Source organism: Drosophila biarmipes, chromosome 2R (genome assembly GCF_025231255.1).
Source record: "Drosophila biarmipes strain raj3 chromosome 2R, RU_DBia_V1.1, whole genome shotgun sequence".
Classification (NCBI taxonomy): domain Eukaryota; kingdom Metazoa; phylum Arthropoda; class Insecta; order Diptera; family Drosophilidae; genus Drosophila; species Drosophila biarmipes.
Window position 1 is genome coordinate 16887475 of NC_066615.1, and position 22144 is coordinate 16909618.

Consider the following 22144-nt stretch of genomic DNA (forward strand, 5'->3'; position numbering starts at 1 on the left):
TTTTTGTTATTATATGAAATTTATATTTTTCAAAACGCTTTCAAAACTATATAGGAAAGTCTTTTTGAGATTCTTTCTTTGAATTTGATAGCTGCTTATCGATTTATCGAATAATTGCTTGCCTAATCGATTTGTTGTTCGCGCCATGGTCACTCTATTCAGAATTGAATTTTTTGCTGCGCGAAAACATTTTGGTTTGTTTCATAAATGCTTTTAAATGGCAGCTGCAGCGGAGAGAATCAATGGCGTCTACTCAGTGCGCCTGGTTATCGCGGACTTCTACATGGAGAAGCCGCAGTTCGGCCTGGATCCCTGCTACTCCGAGCTGCGCGGCAAGGAGATCAAGCGGGTGAGTTCGATCTTATTTCACCATGGTTGGCAAACTGGGATAACGTCCATGTCCCAACAGGTTCCAGTGATTAGAGTATTCGGTGGCAACTCCAGTGGCCAGAAGACCTGCATGCACGTCCACGGCGTGTTTCCCTATTTCTACATTCCGTATGACAAGAAGGACTTCGAGAGCCTGGAGCGGGGCATCCTGCAGATAGCCATGCACCTGGACAAGGCCATCAACATATCCCTGGGCCAGGGCAGCTCCAATGCCCAGCATGTGTTTAAGGTTCAGCTGGTCAAGGGCATGTGAGTTCTCCTTAATTGTCCACTTTATGTGAATCTCTAACAGAGTTCCCTTTTTCAGACCCTTCTATGGCTACCATCGCGTGGAGCACCAGTTCCTAAAGATCTACATGTTCAATCCCCGCTTCGTACGCCGCGCCGCCAATCTCCTCCAGAGCGGCGCCATTCTGAGCAAGAATTTCAGCCCGCACGAGTCTCATGTGCCTTACATCCTGCAGTTTATGATCGATTACAATCTATACGGGATGAGCTACGTGCACGTTCCTCTGGAGGTGCTCAAGTTCCGGCGCAGTCACGAGGAAGAGGGCAAGTTAAATGCACAAGCTCCTTGAATCCCTATCTAACCCTTTGATTTAGTAATACCCTATGCAAATGTCAAACCCGCCCAGCTGCTTGACACCATTAACGTGAAGAAAGTGGCCTGCAGCGCCTTGGAGGTGGACGTCAGCTCCAGTTTCATACTGAATCGCTTTCAGCTGGTGGCCAAGAGCAAGGGAAATCACACAAATCCTGGCATAGAAGCGATCTGGAATGATGAGAACCTTCGCCGCCAAAAACTGGTCGAGAAACACACTGCTGCTGGGGATGAGGAGAAGGTCCAAGCGGTATTCCACTTATCCAAATTATATTGATAAAACATATAACCTTGTGTTATCCTAAGGTGCCTGTTTTACAATTACCACCTACGCAAGAGCGCCTCCAAATAGAAGTCGCCGAGAGCGATGTCTTCTACCGCACCGCCTTGGAAAGCAAGCTGATGACACTGGAGCAGTCCACTTCATCCGAGCAAACCTTGTCGGATCAGACAACCCTCGCCAATGTGACCATGCAGACGACTTTACCCGGCAGCAAGGAGCAAAAGCGTACATTCAATCTCCAAAAATTGCTAGCCAACGCCGTTTATCCCGAGGAATGCTCACAGGATCAGCAGAAACTATTAATTAACGCTTCCTTTATACAAAACCATGTGACCTGTGGAAATGGCAACAATGTCAGCATATCCACCCCGACGAATGAGTCTGAAATTTTTGACGATACATTGGTGGATGAAGAGCTCATACTGAGTCTCACACAGCCACATGGCGCGATGCCCCATGATGCCACCTGTGGGTAAACGGTTGCCAAAGAAAAAACTATTTTTTCGAGAAAGTAACACTTTTTTCCCTGCAGTGAGGGAGGAGGACTTGGAACTTTTGGATGCCTTGCAAGAGCTGGAGGAGCAGAATGATAATGAACCTCGAGTGGATTTGGATAGCTCTTTGGCTCCCTTGTCGCAGCATAAAAATTGTAGGTTCGAAACACCGGAAAATATCGTTAAATTAATGATTATTTTATTTTTGTAGACGACCTCACGCCTGAGCTATTGGACAAGGAGACAGCAGCCGCTGCTGTGGGCTCACATGCTCTCTTCGACGAGGATAGTGACTCCGACGAGGATGCGGACCAGGGAAACCGACATGATTTCTCCATTGCCCTCGACGATGTCGATGAGCTGCTGCTAAAGCTAACTCAAAGCCAACCGAAGCCTGCGAAACAGAAAGAGCTAGAAGCAACTAAACTGCCACAGGTCGATGGCGCCGATGATGGCATACAGCGAACACCTAAAAAACTGAGCAGCTCCAAGCCAAAGGGGAGTCCTCCCAAGACACCCACTACTCCAAAAGGACAGACGAGCCTGATGAAATCTCCCCGTACTCCAAAAACTAGTGCGGCCAAAAAATATGCCCCGCTGGCACTGACTATTGGGAGCAGTTCAGCAAAGAGTGGGTGGTAAACTTAGCATAGCCTATTGACTTTTACTAATTTTTATCCATTTCAGAAATGGACGAGAAAAGCGCAGGCAAAACTCTGAATCCTCGTCTCAGTTTGCAGCTTCATCAAGATACGGTAACACCAGGAATACCTCGGTAATTTGTATGATTCACATTTTAGAAATAGTATAAACTGACTTTGGTTTGCAGGCCAGAAATTCCTCTTCGCAAGAAACTAGCCTTGACGGAGCTGCGTCGAAAAAGTGTTGAGGAAAACAGTTTCGTCCGTTTAAGGAATGAGTAAGATTACGCTTACAGTAGCTTAATTGTCTTTGAAAACTTCTAATACTCGTTTTTACTGACAGTTGTACTCCACTTCGGAGTACCAGGAGATCAACTCGCAACCTAGATAAAACACACGTTATATGCTCCCTGACTCCGCGGGATAGGAATCCCAGCTTCTCCGACATGTTCGAAATAGCAGATGGCGAGCAAATACCGCCAGAAGAAGAAGAAGTTAAGAAGCCCCGAAGAAGTACTCGTCACCAAGCAAAGGATAATCTAGTCATGCATGAATCTATGGAACCTAAAACCAGCAAGGGAAAACCACGCAAGTCAGAGGGGAAGGCTCCGCCTGACTTAAAACCACGCCGAAGTGCACGCCAGCAGCAGAATTCAAATAGCAGCGAAGAGTTCCTTATTGATATTGAAAAAACAAAGCCCCGAGCTAGCACTTCTAGTCGATGTAAAGTTCTGAAGAAACCTACAATTGAAAATATTCCTTCATCAGAAGATCCTAATCAAAACACTGATACAATAGCCAATGGAAATGTTGGAGGAGATACAGAAAATCAAATGAATTCAACAGATTCAAGGGAGAGTCCCATGCAAAACGCAAAAAGTGAGTCTAAAGACCTCAAAATAAATCAAAAAATCAATGCTGATGATCTTAATAAAATAAGTTCAATGGAGGCTTCCGCTTCAAAACCAGAAACTCCAGCTAAAAATGCTCAGAAGGTACAAAGTGAACTATTTCCAGCTGATGCACCTTCTGTAGATCCAGCAAGTCCCAGGGATAAGGGCCACTTCTCGGGAAGCGACAATGAGGCCATCGAATCAGATACGGAAAGCGATAATGTGGTCACCAAACTGCGTAAAACACCTAACTTAAGACGATTGCGAAGGAGCTTTCGTTCGGAGTTACTAACTAAGCAGCTAACTCCCAGTTCAAGCAAGGCGGAACCTGAGACCCACACCACTCCACAGTTGAGTCCCAAGAGCAATGAAAGCCACACACCTGAGCTAATGAGAAGTTTCTACGAGCATTCAATGATCGTAGACAGTCCGTCTGTCTTCAGTGACCTGTTAGATAGCCCCATGAATACCTTATATTCTCCTCAACCCGTTCCTGCTACTACCAATAACAACTCGTTTGTGATTGCTCCACTGGAGTTGCCTCCGTCATATGATGAAGTGGTTCGCTTATGCCGCAAGATGGACATACCCGAGTACGAGTTCCAGAAGCCTTTCTACAGCAATCCCTCCGATGTGAGCAAAGTGACGGAGGTAGGCTTCCTTGTGCTCCACATTCCAGGAAACAAGCTCAACGATTGTGAGCCCTTCCAGAGCGTCCTGGGCAATGATCGTGGGCTGGCCTCCTGGCGGCGTCAGCGACTGGTGGCCATCGGTGGCCCAGCCATGTTGCAGCGACACAGGGGTGAGCAAAAGATACGGGAGTACTTCAGCACCAAACAGCGGGTAGCAATCGAGCCGGTACAGCGTGCACCCACCTGGCAAGAGGCAAAGATTTGGCTAAAGGCCAAGGAACTGCTTCGACAGCGCGGAGAACTTACAAAATCTGGTGACGACATAGACAGCCCCATCAAGATCAAACGCCAGAAGATCACCATGATGCTGCAGGCGGAGGAAGGAGGTGGTGGGAGTGGCGATGAAGACGCTGGTGAGGATTTCGATTGCAGCCTAAGCCTTACACCCCTATCCCAAGCCACGAATAAGGCCAAGGCAACCCCTATAAGTAGCAAAGCCAAAGAATCGGCCAGGAAACGTCTGAAACGAGGAACAAAGCTGAACTTTAAGGAACACCTGGAAGACGAACCAATCAGCTCGCAATCCAGCGAGCAGAGTGTCTCCAGTAGCGCTGCCCAGGCCGAGCTGGAGCGGAGTTCTTTCCTACGTCAGCTGGAGGGCAGTAGCCAGCCGAAGCAGCACGATCTTAGCTTTGGACTCAGCCACGCCACTTTGGACAACACCTTTGGCTTTAAGGTTAATCTGGAGAACCTGCAGCAGGCCAAGGCGGACATTGACTGCAATCACCTGACCATCATAACATTAGAGGTGTTTGTGTCCACGCGCGGAGACCTTCAGCCAGATCCCATGTACGATGAGATGCGCTGTTTGTTTTACGCCATCGAGCACAGTTTGCCCGATGAAAATCTTCCTAGCAAAGCCTGTGGATACATAATGGTTAATAACGACCAGGATTTGCTGGGTGAAGGATGCATTCATGGTCTGGATCGGGATATTGAAGTGCAAGTGGTGGCCAGTGAGGCGGAGGCGTTTGAGGCGCTGCTGGCCTTGTGTGGCCGTTGGGATGCGGACATATATGCCGGCTATGAAATAGAGATGGCCTCCTGGGGCTTTGTGATCGACCGGGCTAAGCATCTGTGCTTCAACATTGCTCCTCTGTTGTCACGAGTGCCCACGCAGAAGGTGCGTGACTTTGTGGACGAGGATCGGGAGCAGTTCACCGACCTGGATGTGGAAATGAAACTATGCGGCCGAATTCTGCTCGACGTGTGGCGTCTGATGCGCTCGGAGATCGCCTTGACGTCGTACACCTTCGAGAACGTGATGTACCACATCCTGCATAAGAGATGCCCCTGGCACACGGCCAAGTCGCTGACCGAATGGTTTGCCTCGCCCTGCACACGTTGGATAGTGATGGAATACTACTTAGAGCGGGTGCGAGGCACTTTGGCCCTACTGGATCAGTTGGATTTGCTGGGACGCACCAGCGAAATGGCCAAGCTCATTGGCATCCAGTTCTACGAGGTGCTGTCGCGTGGTTCCCAGTTCCGCGTGGAGAGCATGATGCTGAGGTGAGTCTTGCATATTTTGAAGGCACAATCTAGAAGTCTGATGATCTCTCTTTACAGAATCGCCAAGCCGAAGAATCTGGTGCCCCTCTCGCCCAGCGTCCAGGCTCGAGCTCATATGCGGGCGCCGGAGTACCTGGCGCTCATCATGGAGCCGCAGTCGCGCTTCTACGCCGATCCCCTGATCGTGCTCGACTTCCAGAGCCTGTACCCCAGCATGATTATCGCCTACAACTACTGCTTCTCCACATGCCTGGGCAGAGTGGAGCACCTGGGCGGCAGTTCTCCCTTCGAATTCGGTGCCTCGCAGCTGCGTGTCTCCCGCCAGATGCTGCAGAAGCTGCTGGAGCACGACCTGGTCACCGTTTCGCCTTGTGGCGTGGTGTTTGTCAAGCGCGAAGTGCGCGAAGGCATCCTGCCTCGCATGCTTACCGAAATCCTGGACACGCGCCAAATGGTTAAGCAGTCGATGAAGCTCCACAAGGATAGCTCTGCCCTCCAGCGCATTCTTCACTCCCGACAGTTGGGCCTGAAACTGATGGCCAATGTGACCTATGGTTATACAGCTGCCAATTTTAGTGGCAGAATGCCCTCGGTGGAAGTGGGCGACTCGGTTGTGTCTAAGGGTCGGGAAACTCTGGAGCGGGCCATCAAATTAGTGGAAAGCAATGAGGAGTGGAAGGTGCGTGTCGTCTACGGTGATACGGACTCCATGTTCGTTCTGGTACCGGGTCGAAATCGAGCTGAAGCCTTTCAAATCGGAGAAGAAATAGCCCAAGCCGTCACCGAGATGAATCCGCAGCCAGTGAAGCTGAAGCTGGAAAAGGTCTACCAACCCTGCATGCTGCAGACGAAGAAGCGCTACGTGGGCTACATGTACGAGACTGCCGATCAGGCGCAACCCGTTTACGAGGCCAAGGGTATTGAGACAGTGCGCCGGGATGGCTGTCCTGCGGTGGCCAAGATGCTGGAGAAGGTGCTGCGCCTTTTGTTCGAGACGCAGGATGTCAGCAAGATCAAGGAGTACGTGTGCCGTCAGTTTACCAAGCTGCTGTCGGGCAAGGCCAATCTGCAGGACCTGATTTTCGCCAAGGAATTCAGGGGTCTTAATGGCTACAAACCCACGGCCTGTGTGCCAGCACTGGCACTCACACGGTAGGGCTTTCTTTTAATGTTTCCCATTCAGTTAGTAAATGGTTTCTTTTCAGCAAATGGATGCAGAAGGATCCACGACATGTGCCCCGTCGCGGAGAGCGCGTTCCCTTTATAATAGTCAATGGCCCGCCAGGGATGCAGCTCATCCGCCTGGTGCGCAGCCCTCATGACATCTTGGCCAACGAGGGTCACAAGATCAACGCCATTTACTACATCACCAAGGCGATTATTCCACCGCTGAATCGCTGCCTGCTGCTCATTGGCGCCAATGTGCACGATTGGTTTGCCAGTCTGCCCAGGAAGTTGCTCATGACGCCGGCTGTGGGAACGGCCAACGAATTGGCCGGAGCAAGAGGCGCCAAGTCCACCATCTCCCAGTACTTCTCCAGCAGCAGCTGTGTGATCGACTGTGGCCGCCAAACCAAGGCAGGCATTTGCCCGGAATGCCTGAAGAACGCCTCCAAATGTGTGGTTGTGCTCACGGACAAGACGGCGCGCTTGGAGAGGGGCTACCAGCTGACCCGGCAGATCTGCCAGGCCTGCTGCGGACGACTGGGTAGCCTCCAGTGCGATTCCCTCGACTGCCCAGTGCTCTATGTGCTGGAAGGAAAGCGCCGGGAACTGCAGCAAATCGAGCACTTTAACAAGCTGTTGGAGGATCACTTCTAAAAAACTACCCATTCGTAGGGGATGTATATATATTTTAACTTGCAGCTCGCTTACAAAAGTTAAAATTACATTCATTGCTTCAGCCAGTGTTTCTAATCATGTACATAGCTTATACACTACTTTTATGCGTTCGGGTGATTTCGGTTGTGTGTGTAATACTAGAGGAATTGTTAACTATTGATATTGTTTAAGTTTATCGTGTTGTGATTGTTTTGTGAGAGCTATGAGCATGCAGCCAATAAATGAGTGTTGTAATGTTTACTTAAAACTTATAGTTTGCAATCTTTCAAGACATCAACTGGGCAATATGAATGAACATGCATATTTTTATTTAATAATAATAGGTGTTCCAGTTCTGCGCAGGATTTCACTTTTTCGTTTCAACAGTTTCAATGATTAACCGAATTAAATAACATTTAATACAATGATGTAATGAATATTTTGATTTCTCATTTTCGCCCTGATTTTAGTTGCCTAATTACAATTTTTGTAAATCGTTATCTTTTCAATTGAGCAATTTGCTTGGATACTAAACAAATTACGGTACAAATATATTAAAAAAAAGTCGTAGCATTAGTTAATATATAAGTAGCATTTAAAAATCGCGAAAACATGCCTCTAAAACACTCAAAAAATATGAATATATTTATGGTTTAAATAACATCATCATCCTAATCATCCATTTCAAACATCATGGCGTTCTTGGGCTCCGATTCGTTGTGGCTGCCTTGCGAACCTGCTGCTCCAGTGAGATCCAGTCCGCTGTCGTGGAGCAGGGCCTCCTTCTTGGGCTTGTTGGCATTTCTCGATTGATTTTCTTTTTGCTGTAATACAAAATTAAAGATAATTAGAAGCGGAATCATTTATGTATAGTATTTGCTTTCAATTAGTAAAGGCCCGAGTGACTACAATATAGAAAGTTCAATCACATGCCAATTTTGTTTTCACAGGTTCTGCATTTTTTATGCCTGTCTGCATATCAATTGCGTACACAAAAGCCTTTCCATTTCGCCCCCGTGTAATATAATACCAATAAACAAACCCCCCAAGATTAACAAACGTCTGAAAATGCAATAATTTTCCATTCCCTGCCGCGTCCTCTGCAGCTGCATAACAATTAACATACTTCAATTAATTTTCGCAACATTCCTGCTATAAATAGGGTTCACTCCAGAGCTATTTAACTTTCGCACACGTGTAATACAATAGCCTAAACAAAGGCTTGATCAATATTTATGTCTGGCTGGTCTGAGGCAGATCAAGCCAAACTGCCCGATTTCGCTGATGGCCACTAATTCAATTAACGAGCTAACAAGCTAACAACCTCCTAACCAGCGGGGATATTCGCTCAATTAACGAAAGCGGTCCAATCTAGAGATCTAGATCGCTCACCTTGAGGGCACTGCCACGGGTCTCCTCGTAATCCACGGAATCTCCTTCGCTCAGGCGACGCTGCTGAGCCCGCAGCTTGAGATCGCGTCGCTTCTGGTTCTTCTTGCGCTGACCCAGGATGCTCGAGTCAAGTCTAGCGGATTTGGCAAATTATTAGATGATTACGGGCAATTTCGGTGCGGCTCTAGCCGGATACTCACCGGAACACTTGCTTCATGATGTGATCATTAAACCTAACAGTCTTCTTGCAGCTCTCCGAGAGCCCGGCATCGGAGCGATCTTCCTCGGGAATGCCGCCAAACGAATGCGAGAACAGCGATGTGCCAGAGGCGTCCACGGAGCACGAGTACGAGGAGCAGTCGTCGATCGAGGAGCAGCTGTCCGAGATCGAGGGTCGGGGTCCATAGCGGCTGAATCGCTTGAGGATGCCGCGATAGGAGCCTCCGCTTCTGTCGTTGCACTCCGAGTAGCTGCGCTGCTTGCGCTGCGAGGGCAGCTTGAATGTGGGATTCGGCTGAGGTTGAGGATTTTCAGCCACGGCCTCCTGCGCCTGGACCATATCATCGCAGGCCGACTCGGACAAGGAGCGCTCCTTCTTGTTCCGCTTCCGCTGCTTCTTGCCGGGCTTCTTGTTCTGAGCCTGCTGCTGGTGCTGCTCCTCGCTTTCTTGCTCCTGCTCCTGATGCTCGTCGTCCTCCTCCTCCTGCTTCTGCTCCTCCTCCTTGGCCCCGGGACGTATGGTTACCTTCAGGGCCTGACCTTCCTGGCCGCGCTCGAACTTAACATCCAGAGGGGCAATCTCCTTCTTTGCCTTAACTCCTCCCTTGCCCTTAACATTGTACTGGCCATGCACTGGGTACTCCTTGAGATCCGTGGCATCTAGTCCGGCCAGATAGCTAGCCGGAGTCTCGCTCTGCGAGCTCAGGCACAGCTTGAGTACCACATTGTTGTCCCAGGCCTCAGCCTCGACGCTTTCGATGGCGTATGCCTCATCCTCCGCCGGCAGCTCTACGTAGAAGGCATAGTGGGTGGGATAGTAGCCACTGCCGATGGTGGCGAACTGCAGATGCAGGCTCCGCTGCTCCCTCAACTGCTCAATGGAGTCGGGCTGAACGTTGGGCACGTGCAGCACGAAGGCCATCACATTGTCCAGCACGTTGCAGTCGAATTTGTTGGGCAGTTGGTAGTGAACGGTGCTCTTGAGGAACGGACTGTTGGCGTTACGCACAGGCGTGGCAGTGGGCGTGGCTGGGGGAGAAAGAAATGGGTAACATAATAAATTAAAAATTTTGGATGAATAGTATAAAAACCTGTTTTAAATTGAAGACTCAAAATTAAGACTCAAGGTAATTATAAAAGAAACAATAAAGCTCTTACCAATCTCGGAGGTATCCGCCTTGGAATCGCTGAGCTCGCCATCGGGGTCCTCCTCCACTGGCGACTCGCTGTTGGAATGCAGCTCCACGCCGCTGTCCTCGCGGCTGAAGTGGCGCAAGGTGTCGTGCATCTGGGCCTGCTCCTGGCCGCTTTTTCGGACCACGGGCAACGTGATGCTCAAGCGACGCAGATCCGTGTCGAAGCGAGCTCTGCCCGCCTTGTCGTCCACGGTGAAGGGCAGGTCCAGTTTCAGGCGGTACTTGGCGCCCTGCCGCTCGCTGAACAGATACACCGACTTCGAGGTGACATCCAGCTGGCACTCGGCCGTGGAGCGGAGCAGGGGCAGCTCGATCTCGACGACAAGGGAGCGAGGAACGGTCACGTGTAGCTTGGCGTCCAGCTCGTCCGTGTACTCCGACAAGTCCACGTCGTGGCTGTGCTTGATCGAATACTTGGGCACCGTATACTCCGGCTTGGGAGTGGGCTTCGTCTTCATGGGCAGAACACGGGGCTCCACCTTTTCGCCGGAGGGTTTCTTTGTGGGGAACATGTGCGCCAGGGGATGTGGCTCCTGCTCCTCGGCCGAGGGATTATCGGCCAGCTTGCGTATCACAGTGGGACGGGCGATGCCCTTGTAGTCCAGCTTGGGGAATTTGAGATTGGCGCGGTCCAGCGAGACCTTGTACTCCCGCTCGACGGCGTCCAGGGCGGTGTCGATGAGGCACTGCCGGAACTGCTTGTTCCGCTTGGCCAGGTGCAGGGCATCCGGATGGAAGACCACATCGAACACCTTGCAGTGGTTGTTCTTGGCATCGCAGTCACTGCGCGACGCAGTCTGGGCCATGGGAATGGACCAGCTCAGGCCGCGACTGCCATTAGATGGATCCGTGGCCACTTCATTCTTGGGCCGCTCGATCTCCGGCGAGCCGGCAATGTTGATGAAACACTTCAGTTCACCATCCAGGGCAGTCTTGATCACGAAGCCCGGCTGCGGGTGGATAAACCTCACCTCCACCCCACGCTCCTTCTCCAGCTGGGTGATTTCCTCTTCGTAGATCTTGCGGTTCTCGGGATCCTGGATCTCCTCGACGTAGTCGAAGAACAGCTTGCGGAACTCCTCCTGGTTGAGGGCCTCCTTGATCCGGTTCAACTCGTCCTTGGTTATGTCGAGCTGCTCATCGTCACGGGTCTTAGAGTGTTTATTACGCGAACCGGCAGCTGATGCGGACATAGCGCTCTCAGAGGGACACTTCACTCGCGGCGAGATCTCTTCGGGTCTCTTCTCGGCACTCCAACTACACAATAAACAATTTTCTTATCACTTTTTGGGGTTTTAGTTTTTTGTTTGGTTTTGTTGTGTTGGGGGTAGCTTAATTTCAGAATACGTCTCCTTGGAAAATGCTTTCGGTTTCTGGAAGGTTCTATAAATAAATAAAGAGGTAGAACCGGCGTTAAATGTAATGTATATTATAGGAAAGATCCTAAAATGCATACTTTTCTATGGCTTTAAACCGGCTTATCTCCCTCTATCTATGAATGACGTGTTCTTCCAATGTATCTTATAAAACTCTGACGATTATTTCGTCAGACTATCAAGATGATTGTTTAACTAACTTATGAAATTATAGTTTCTTTGCCTTTCTTTATGGATCTATAGACAAAAACCCTTGAAGCTCTTGCCTATGACTGATACTTACGAAACCTGGTAAGAGAGGTCTGTGGAAACTTTCCAATGAAAATAGTGATAAGCTAGCTAGCCGGTCCTAAGGTTGACCTAGGTCCTGGTCTATTTCGTAACCAAATACCAATATCACGAAATTCCAATCGCCCGATAAGCAAATAATGACCCAGTAAGGTCGTTGCCAAAATTCGCCGGCTATCCGCCGTATTATTGGCATTATGTAAGTGGCAAAAGCGGACCACCACGCGCTATTTTGTTTGTCGGCCCATAAATAAACGAACTGCGTAGTTTCTAAAGTTCTAGGGGACGCGTTTTACCTACATACGTGTTTTTTTACGATATTTTGTTTGTGCTTTCTGGCAGCGATGCTTGCCCGACGAGCGTGTTTATAGGAATGAGAGCGTACCGCCCGAAACGCCGGCAATTATTGGAGGGGCTTTGCGAGCCGCAGAGAGCGGTGTCTGCGCAGTGAGGGGCTCTTGATAAGCGCGAAAAAAACCACTTGCCCCAATTGTTTTTGTTTAGCGAGATTCTTCCCCCCGCCGCCCCTCAGTTTCCTCCGCCCCCACTCACCATGCGATTTCTGGCGCAACCCAACTAATTGTACAATAAACAACCATGTATATCTTTACAGACTACCCTACATACATGTGCACAGTGATAATAATTGTAATGTTTACCAACGGCCGACTGATAGAGTATATATATACTGGGTGGGCGGTACATAGGGGGACTTTATAGATATAGTGTTCCCTACTGCGTGTGTATCTCATCTCCGAGGAAAGCGAGGAAAATTATAACAGTTACGTGACCGAACACATGTTTGCGGCGGGGGAGGGGGGAAAACTCTTGTTTGATCGATACGAACTAATGCCGATTGATTTTCTGGACAAACCGGTCCCTGTAACTATGAAAATCTCTGGGGTTTATAAAGACAAACCTATTATATACAATGCGTGGAGTATTTCTATTTATTGGACATCTCCATGGTGGGTTTCATGTAGGGCAACAACTTACATGTGATTTACAACAGCTCAAACCATGGTCTATGCTTCATTAACACACTCCCCACTCACCTTTATAGTAAATATTTAATGCCTTGTTGTTTTAGCAGCACTGTGTTAAATAAATAACAATAAAGCACTGCTGTTTAATAGATTTTTTAATGGAGTTCGAGTTCGACGTTCTAGAAACTTTTCCGCTGGACCGGCTGCGCGCGTTTGTGTGTGTGTGTGGTCAATGCTTTGGTATATTTGGGCAGGCAATTGGTAAATCGAAAGATTTGGTAGGTTTGGTATTTTTTTGTTCTTGACTTCCGTATTTTAACCCACTCTGGCCACACTGTACGCACTCTAAAACGGAATGGAGCAATGGAGTCCAATTTATTTTTAGTTTTTCTATTGTCGTTTTCAATATACAATAATGCCAGAGGTGGGCTTTAATAGGTGTTAATCAATAAATGAGTGTTTTGGGAAGACAATGCGTAAGAGAAACGCGGGCTGTACAGGGTGTAAGGGCCCCAACAAAGTGATTGAAAAGAGCCCAAGTGTTTTGGTTGGCTTCGATTTGTTTTCATATGCTGCGGTTCTAGCCAATTGTGCTGCGTATTTTGCAGGACTAGAGGCGAAAAGGTGTTCTACGGATGCCCATAAGTAAAAACCCTCAATAAAAGACCACATAGAACGCATTATATAAACGGATGTCGTGGGCGTTTTGCAGCATAATGCATTTTCTCAATGATTTACCCACGCACACCAGAGTTCCGTGTGTGTATACAGAACTTGCTGGGGCCCCTGTGTACGTGCGTGCGTGTGTCGTAGTGGTGGGGCCTTGCATGGATGTATGTACATCTTTATGTACATATGTTTTAATGGGCATTTGTTGTTTTTTTTTTGTTTTTCAGCTGAAATCAGCGATCACTTGCGGGAGGACATTCCGGACCTAGACATGGAGACCCTGTCCTCCCCCCACCTCACTGGCAAGGAGTTCCCAGCCGTTCCCCAGAACTCCGTGCAGACGCACCCCAGGTAATCTTGAGTCTTGACCCGAACTGTCATGGCTTGTTATCCCTGCTTTTGTCCAAAATTCCATCCTATTGCTAACCTCTATTACCACCCATTTACCATGCTGCTAATCCCTGATTAGGAGACACATTAAGAGTAAACGCCGCATGAAAAGAAGGTAAAAACTACATTAATCAGATGGAACATTAGATATTATCAAGGCGTCCCAGGAAACCTCGGAGAACTGATTCCAATTTAGGATTTATAAACTATAATATTATGCATTACATGAAAATTACTTTCTAACGATCCAAAAAGGATCTAAGGATTTTCCACAATCTTTCTTGTCCTGAAAAGTGTCAATTATTACCGAAAGACCTTACTCATAAACTGATATTACAAGAAATTTCCGAATAGATTTATAAACATACACAGTTGATATTATTGTAACCATATTTTAGTAGTCAGAAAAATAAAAAAAATATATTATATTATTATTAATAATAGCTTTACATTTAGTTTTCTTTCCCTTCAATCGTATTATTAATACCATCTCTTTAAACAGATACAAATGTTATTCCTGCGAGCCACCCTGCCTGGATCCCTATGAACTTTCCCACACCTGTCAGAATGCCATTCAGGTGAGTTATGCCTAATAAGACCATCAGAATCCATAACCTAATCTTTATTTCCTCTCCAACAGTGCTGGAAATCGCGCACCCGCGATGCCGATGGCCAGGAGCACGTGTCCCGCGGCTGCATCACCTCGCCGGACCATCTGCCCATGTACTGCAGCCAGAACTCGATGAAGATCAATGGCCCCAGCAAACGCAACACGGCCAAGTTCGTCAATATGGTCTGCTGTGCCGGCGACCACTGCAATGATGGAGAATTTCCCGAACTGCTGCCCTTTGCCAATGATGTTACGGTGATAACGGCCGATACCAGTAATATAAGCAAGATGTCGGCCGCCATTCTGGGTCCATTTTTAATAATCGCGCTGCTGGGCACTGTGACCATCTTCTTCATCCGTCGCAACCATCGGAAAAGATTGGCCGCCTCGCGCACCAAGCAGGATCCGGAGGCCTATCTGGTCAACGATGAGCTGCTGCGGGCCACTAGCGCCGGTGACAGTACACTGAGGGAGTACCTTCAGCACTCGGTGACCTCAGGATCGGGCAGCGGACTGCCCCTGCTGGTGCAGCGCACGCTGGCCAAACAGGTTACTCTGATCGAGTGCATCGGGCGCGGCAAATACGGCGAGGTGTGGCGCGGTCACTGGCACGGCGAGAGCATCGCCGTCAAAATATTTTTCAGTCGCGACGAAGAGTCCTGGAAACGAGAGACAGAAATCTATAGGTGAGAGATAAACTATTACGATTAAATTTACTAAATTATAGGATTTCCTTTCTATAAATCCTATAATTATATATGTATAAAGGGTGCCTAAGATTATTTCGTATTATTCATTCTAATCTAAACGTCATGACCTGTTGCGCTTTATGAGTCATCAATAACAACCGTCCCTATTTTTCAGCACCATTTTGCTCCGCCATGAAAACATTCTCGGCTTCATCGGCTCCGACATGACGTCGCGCAACTCGTGCACCCAACTTTGGCTGATGACGCACTACTTCCCGCTGGGCTCGCTTTTCGATCACCTGAACCGCAACGCTTTGAGCCACAACGACATGGTGTGGATTTGCCTATCGATAGCCAATGGACTGGTGCACCTGCACACTGAGATATTCGGCAAGCAAGGCAAGCCGGCCATGGCTCATAGAGATTTGAAATCAAAGAATATATTGGTCAACTCGGACGGGTCCTGCGTGATAGCCGATTTCGGACTGGCTGTCACCCACTCGCATGTTACAGGTCAGCTGGATCTGGGCAACAATCCCAAAGTGGGCACCAAGCGCTACATGGCTCCTGAGGTTCTGGATGAGAGGTGGGTACTTTGTGGCACTAACTTGAAGGATGAAATTAATCTTTTCCTCCCCCCCAGCATCGATTTGGAATGCTTTGAGGCACTGCGCCGCACAGATATTTATGCTTTTGGACTGGTCCTGTGGGAGGTTTGTCGCCGCACCATCTCGTGCGGCATTGCCGAGGAGTACAAGGTGCCCTTCTACGATGTGGTGCCCATGGATCCCAGCTTCGAGGATATGCGCAAGGTGGTCTGCATCGACAACTACAGACCATCCATTCCCAATCGCTGGAGCTCAGATTCGGTAAGACGATCTTGTTGAATCTTAAGAATATCCAAACTAATTTTATGTAATCTACAGTTACTGGCTGGCATGTCCAAGCTCATGAAAGAGTGCTGGCACCAAAACCCCAACGTGCGCCTACCAGCGCTGCGCATCAAAAAGACTATACATAAGCTGGCTTCCGCTGATGAGAAGATACGCCTGGACTTCGACGATTCCTGCGTTTAGTGGTTGTAGTCAAGCCTTAGCTGTAAGCGATACTTTAGGTGTACCACCTAGCTAGTTTAAGATTCATTCATTGACATTATTCTGCATTACCTTGCATTTTCACACACTATTAGTTCGTATATGTATTATTCGGAGTTAGGCCAAGATCCCGCGTGTTGAATGAAGAACTAAGCCAAGTACAAGACCCTTGACAGCTTATTTATAGAAGACTATAACATATATTTGCCTTATGTTTGGATAGACTTTATCGTTTCCGTTCCACGGCGAACTTAGCTTGACTGGGTGCCTTTGAAATTGCCTTAAGTTAAAGATAGCATCGACTCTAATATAAATTGGGATATCATCCTGTATAGTTATCATTTCACTATTTACCATTGTTCATCGTTCATCAAGTGCCATTTGCAATTGAGAATTGTAAGCGCGTTAACTGTAAGCTCACTCTTTGAACTCTACACTAAATTCTTGACTAAAGAACTTGTCCAAGCTATGATAGAACGATAAGCCACACCACCAACTGACTTGCTGTCCTAGTTAGTTAAGCCTTTAACTTAGTTCACCACGCATAGAAGCATACACACACCTACTTGTATATTGTACAAATTGCAAGCTATTTAAGTTTTGTATAGTCTAAACGAAATGAAATACACGAATAAGCATTAAGCATTAGGAAAACATGTTTATTGATCAATTCACCGTGTCAATTGTCTGCCGTCAGCAGCAGGAAGCTGTCGTCGTTGTCCTCGTCCAGGAAGAGCAGCCGGAAAATGTCGTTGAAGAAGTCGGGATAGTAGTCGCAGGCGCGTTTGCAATCGGGCGTCCAGTTGATCTCCAGCAACTGGGGCTCCATTACCTTCTCCTCGTCGTCCTTCCAGCGGAGCATGATGTCAGCTGCGTACAGTGCTCGGGATTGGGCACAGGGTGCCATGCCGCAGGGCGGATCTGCCTGGCTAGCGCACTGCAGCACTTCGAGCAGCATTTTGCAGATCTGCTGCTCCAGATTGGACCAATTGTTCTCCGGATACTGCTCCTGCCAGAGGGTCAGGAAGTCGTCGCACTTGACGTGATGCAGCTGCGCCTCCTCCTGGTAGTTCATCACCGTGTAGTGTTTCTCGTAGTCATCGAAGTGATCCAGAGAGAACGGATGATTGGCGAAGCGCAGGAAGAACTTACGGTGGACGTAGGCCTTCAGGGGTTTCACGGACTTCAGGAGAATGACATAGCGAATGTCGAATTTCACGCGTCCATCCAACCCCTCGCGACTAAAGAGCACCGGTCGCTCGATGTACTTTTGGGCAATCTTTGGTCCAGTAGCCGGCAGACGTACAATCTGCTTGATGTTGTCTGTGATGTGGGTGTCCAGGCCGCGGGCAAGGTTCCACGGCTTGATGATCCAGTGGTTGTCCAAGCCCTTGGCTGCCCTCGTTTGGTAATAGGCCGCGAATTCCCTTAGTTCCGTGGACAAATTATAGGTGGTGGGCAGCCAACTGGGATACGTTTCCAGCGTAAGATCATTGTGATGCTCCTTGGCTGCCCGTCGCCCCACAATGCTGAGCAGATCCTTGATGGTGATCACGTACTCGAACGGAAACTGGTTGATGAACTTGCCGGGCGACTGATCAGCCAGCTCCTCGAAGTTCTTAAAATGATTTGTGAGCCACAGGACATCGGCCTCGTCTTCGCTGCTGACCAGGATGAACTCGGGGGAAGTGAGGTGCTGACGCACCACCTCGTACTCGGCGTACACCTTCAAGGGATCGCACCGCGACCTGGCAGGCAGTGGATCAGTGTTGTCTTTGGGATAAGTTTCGGGGATGTGACCGCTGGTGAAGTAGTCCACGCGGGGCTCAACCTGCAGGAAGCTTTCGCCCGTTAGATCCGCATCGCGCCAAGGCAAAAGCAGAGCGTCCCGCTGCGGGGCATCCTTGGCCACGTACTCCACCACATCGCGGGTGACTTGATCGCCGGCCTCGCAGTCGCGGATTGGGAAGAGCAGACTGTACGTGGTCTGGGTGTTCAGGTAGAGCAGAGGCACCAACCGGAAGTTTGGGTCATCCGAGTGGTTCACGGCCGAACCCACTTCGTCCATCACATACCAGATGGGCTGGCGCTCCTCGTCCGACAAGCCCGCGCTGCCGATGGAGTAGGCGTGGCAGTACTTCCAAAGGCGACGAAGGATCTTGTCGACGCGGTCCTCCAACTCCAGATCCACGCCAGTGATGGCCGACAGTCGGTCAGCCAGCTGCGAGTGCTGCTCCAACTGCTGGCGGGCGCCGTTTAGCCGGAAGGTCCAGGCATGGTCTATTAAATAGATGGCCTGAGGATCGCTCGCCTTGACGCCCAGTTCCCTGGCCACACCCAGTGCGAACACCGGATTGGGACTGTCGTCGTCCTCGGCGGGGTTCTGCTCCTCATCCTCGTCGTAGTCAATCAGCATGAGCTGCAGCGCCTCACCGGCATCAAAGGTGTCCGTGGCCAGTTTCCGGTAGAGAGCTGGCCAAAAATGCACCGGAACCGCCGAGGACTCCAGCTGCGGCTTGTGCAGCGCCACAAACTCGTTGTACTTGTTAATGCCGTCCATGTGCGGATGTTCTTTAGTATTCCCTCGAATATCTCTGGAGCACACGTCCCTGCTAAAGTGACCGTTTACGCCGGGTGTGTAGTGATGCGTTCCTTTTTGGAACTCTAGGATTTATTTTACCGTTTTTATTGCATTTCATCAATAACAAATTATACAATTTTAGATAAATTGGTACAACGTTAAAAATACAAATTATATATAACCTTCCGTTGTCAGATGGAACATTCTTGCTAGAGAGCGGAATACTTAAATAATATATTTCCCCTGTGCCCATAAAATATTTAAAACAAATAAATAAATTCCTTAACAAAAAAATCAGAATTCTTTTTTTTTTAATATTTGTCTAAAGCAGTGAGAATATTATGCAAGTTTAAAACTTTAATATAATTTATGTAAATAAAAAAAATTTTAAAGTCGAATTACAAGAAAATTTATAAACAAAATTCAATCGAAATTTTTCAATTACAATTATTTTAGGTCGTGTGTGTGCTTTCATAATAAAACATAACATAATATAAATGTGGATCCAGAACAAGTTTATTTATGCAGACTTAAATTTGGAGTAAATCAACAAAATGTTTTCGTAATTTAAAGCTTATATATAGATGAACATTTGATAATGCCAAATCTTTCTAACCTAACTTTTAATTTTAAGAAATAAATAAAAACCATCAAAAACAAAGGACTTTTGAAAAGTCACTTTTTTAAGTTAGCCAGAGGGTTAAATTTTAGCCCCGGATGCCCTTTTCCACCCCACAACAACGCCCATGCACCTGCCCCCGCGTTACCCAACACTGCCGGCGATCAGCTGACCGGCCCAGCTGACGGTGTGACCGCACTCTGTTTGTTTTCCCATTCGTGTGCGTTAGTTAGTGCCTCTCCCCACCAGATCAGCAACAACAATGCTTGAGTATTTCACCATTAGAATAGATAACATGTAATTGCGACACGAAAGCCGAGCCAGAATCAGAATCAGCGCCAGAACAAGCCCCAGCACTTCCCGCTGAGCAGTGGCATTAGCAGAAGTTCAAAGTCATCCCAACGCGGCAGTACTGAAAGGGTACAAATTTGATTTTACTTTCGTTGGGACTTTCATGAGACTCTCGCCTTTCGAGGGGTACGCACGCAGCGCGCAAATGGTGGCGGAGTATTGTTATTGTTAGGAGACCAAACCGAACACACACCCGCCACACACCGCACACCGCTCGGCCCATCCAAATCAGAAGTGAGAGACCCGGATCGTTGGCATCGGGAGCGAGATGAGCGAACCGCTGGCACTGGCGAACGGCGACGTGGTGGTCCCAACGCCGCCCACCTCCACTTCCGCCTCTGCTTCCAACCTGCCGCTGCCCACAGTCGCGCAGGGACCGGGCACGGTATTGGGATCCAACCAGGGCATGGACCTAGAGGTAAGCAGTGTGTGGGTCCAGGTCCGGTGCCATCTCATCAACGTAGTCACATTTGGCTGCTGACGTTTCGAGAGATCCCTCAACAACAAAAACTATCCCCATTTTGCCAAAAACAACTGCGCAATTGACTCTCGGCCGCTGGTTAAGTAATTTTCGGCTGGTGACACCTGGCATGGATCACATAGCCAGCGGCTAGAGGTGCCCATCGAACCCACAACACTCTGTTTTTGTAGTTTCACCCCAAATTCAACCGTCACTTTTTGCTCTCTGTTTCACCTGCAGGATCCCCGAAACAACAGATTCTTCCTCTGGAAATGGTTGTGTAACTGGACATCCAGCTCACCAACAATGCTCCGCGCCGTCGAGAAGAAGATACTGTCGTACGTGAAGTTGCCCTACAGGGGCTTCTTCGTGGACATTGGTCCGGCGGTGGGCGAGGCCGACAAGATCTGGACCATCAGCATGAACACCGAGTCCAAGGAGGTGCCCCTGGTCCTGCTCCATGGCCTGGGAGCGGGCATTGCCCTGTGGGTGATGAACCTGGATGCCTTCGCCAAGGGTCGACCGGTCTACGCCATGGACATCCTGGGATTCGGACGCAGCTCACGACCGCCATTCGCCAAGGATGCCCTGGTGTGCGAGAAACAGTTTGTGAAATCAGTGGAGGAGTGGCGTCGCGAAATGAACATCAACGACATGATTCTACTGGGCCACTCGATGGGCGGCTTCATTGCCTCCAGCTACGCCCTTTCATACCCGGAGCGCGTCAAGCACCTGATACTGGCCGACCCCTGGGGCTTTCCCGAAAAGCCCTCGGACTCGACCAACGGCAAGACCATACCGCTCTGGGTGCGGGCCATAGCTAGAGTCCTGACCCCGCTCAATCCGCTGTGGGCCCTGCGCGCCGCCGGACCCTTTGGCCAGTGGGTGGTGCAGAAGACGCGGCCGGACATTATGCGCAAGTTCCAGAGCACCATCGAAGAGGACATCAACCTGCTGCCACAGTACATACACCAGTGCAATGCCCAAAACCCCAGCGGTGAGTCCGCCTTCCACACAATGATGCAGTCCTTCGGCTGGGCCAAGCACCCCATGATCCACCGCATCAAGGACGTGCGCAGCGACATACCCATCACATTCATCTACGGCTCCCGCTCGTGGATCGACTCCTCGTCGGGGGAGAAGATCAAGTCGCAGCGCGGCAGCAACATGGTGGACATCAAGATCGTGACGGGCGCCGGCCATCACGTGTACGCCGACAAGCCGGACGTCTTCAATCGCTATGTGAACGAGACCTGTGATATGTACAAGGTAGACGGTGGCAAGCTGATCACGCCGCTGCAGTTGATCCGCGAGTCCACGGAGTCGGACGAGGAGCGCGAACCCAGCCTGAGCACAGCGAAGACGGTGGAGGTCCAGCCGGAGGTGCAGCCCGTGGCCGAGGCCGTGACCGCCGCTGACACATCCACGCCGACCGCCGACGAACTGGCGGCCAATGTCAAGCCGAAGTGAGCAGATGCAGCGCGGGTATCGCGGAGAAACAAACAAATCACAGCTCGCCTGCCAGCCTGTATCTATTAGCTTAGTGTCTTTGCCTAGTATTAAATGGTCATCTTATTTACTCAGCCGCTATTTTCACTCTAAATGGTACGGTCAAACTTGGCCACCTGGAATTAGGCCCCAGCCGGCACATTCTAATTTATATTTTTGAGATTTCAAGTTATACAAATACTGTTCATTAATTAGCCTAAATATATTTGTTACAAAGCAATTCAGATCGCATAAGTCTTGATCGTTGAATGCCCAACTAAATGTTGTTCAAAAATGCGGAACATTTCAATTGTGAGGCTCATAGTTACAGATAAGTTTAAAGGTTTGACAACTTGGATTGTTCTAGCACCGCACGAGTACCTCTCAGCCGGCTATCGTTCACTTGTGC

General features: G+C 49.0%; 5 protein-coding genes across 10 annotated transcripts; 3 read left to right on the top strand and 2 right to left on the bottom strand.

Annotated features, from left to right (window-relative positions):
* Positions 1 to 174: 174 nt before the first annotated feature.
* LOC108036479 (DNA polymerase zeta catalytic subunit) lies at positions 175 to 7599 on the top strand. 2 transcript variants are annotated; one of them, XM_017112659.3, is made up of 12 exons: positions 175 to 349; positions 410 to 639; positions 698 to 942; positions 994 to 1241; positions 1298 to 1742; positions 1807 to 1923; positions 1980 to 2399; positions 2456 to 2543; positions 2598 to 2687; positions 2753 to 5506; positions 5564 to 6658; positions 6712 to 7599. In XM_017112659.3, exons 1-12 carry the CDS (start codon positions 218 to 220, stop codon positions 7325 to 7327), a joined length of 6480 nt encoding a protein of 2159 aa, XP_016968148.1. In that variant the 5' UTR covers positions 175 to 217; the 3' UTR covers positions 7328 to 7599. The 2 variants fall into 2 exon arrangements, with proteins under 2 accessions (XP_016968148.1, XP_043947677.1); XM_044091742.2 differs by lacking the exons at positions 175 to 349; positions 410 to 639; positions 698 to 942; positions 994 to 1241 and having other exon boundaries at positions 1588 to 1746.
* LOC108036478 (protein kintoun) lies at positions 7339 to 13012 on the bottom strand. Of its 2 annotated transcripts, none has more exons than XM_017112658.3 (5): positions 12854 to 13012; positions 10097 to 11517; positions 8920 to 9967; positions 8720 to 8852; positions 7339 to 8151 (listed from the first exon to the last, which is right to left on the bottom strand). In XM_017112658.3, the coding sequence occupies exons 2-5, from the start codon at positions 11325 to 11327 to the stop codon at positions 7999 to 8001; spliced, it is 2565 nt and encodes an 854-aa protein (XP_016968147.3). In that variant the 5' UTR covers positions 11328 to 11517; positions 12854 to 13012; the 3' UTR covers positions 7339 to 7998. The 2 variants fall into 2 exon arrangements, with proteins under 2 accessions (XP_016968147.3, XP_043947680.2); XM_044091745.2 differs by lacking the exon at positions 12854 to 13012 and adding an exon at positions 12103 to 12165.
* Positions 13013 to 13109: 97 nt separating this feature from the next.
* Positions 13110 to 16890, top strand: LOC108036525 (activin receptor type-1). 2 transcript variants are annotated; one of them, XM_017112739.3, is made up of 8 exons: positions 13110 to 13208; positions 13681 to 13804; positions 13923 to 13958; positions 14346 to 14421; positions 14484 to 15139; positions 15318 to 15728; positions 15786 to 16011; positions 16069 to 16890. In XM_017112739.3, exons 1-8 carry the CDS (start codon positions 13148 to 13150, stop codon positions 16216 to 16218), a joined length of 1740 nt encoding a protein of 579 aa, XP_016968228.1. In that variant the 5' UTR covers positions 13110 to 13147; the 3' UTR covers positions 16219 to 16890. The 2 variants fall into 2 exon arrangements, with proteins under 2 accessions (XP_016968228.1, XP_016968231.1); XM_017112742.3 differs by lacking the exon at positions 13923 to 13958.
* On the bottom strand, positions 16875 to 18884 carry LOC108036523 (tubulin--tyrosine ligase-like protein 12). The gene has a single exon (XM_017112736.3). The coding sequence runs from the start codon at positions 18794 to 18796 to the stop codon at positions 16916 to 16918; it is 1881 nt and encodes a 626-aa protein (XP_016968225.1). The 5' UTR covers positions 18797 to 18884; the 3' UTR covers positions 16875 to 16915.
* Positions 18885 to 19659: 775 nt separating this feature from the next.
* On the top strand, positions 19660 to 21976 carry LOC108036621 ((Lyso)-N-acylphosphatidylethanolamine lipase). Of its 3 annotated transcripts, none has more exons than XM_017112892.3 (2): positions 19660 to 19856; positions 20488 to 21976. In XM_017112892.3, exon 2 carries the CDS (start codon positions 20554 to 20556, stop codon positions 21715 to 21717), a length of 1164 nt encoding a protein of 387 aa, XP_016968381.1. In that variant the 5' UTR covers positions 19660 to 19856; positions 20488 to 20553; the 3' UTR covers positions 21718 to 21976. The 3 variants fall into 3 exon arrangements, with proteins under 3 accessions (XP_016968381.1, XP_016968377.1, XP_016968379.1); XM_017112888.3 differs by having other exon boundaries at positions 19661 to 20205; XM_017112890.3 differs by lacking the exon at positions 19660 to 19856 and adding an exon at positions 20259 to 20403.
* Positions 21977 to 22144: the final 168 nt, after the last annotated feature.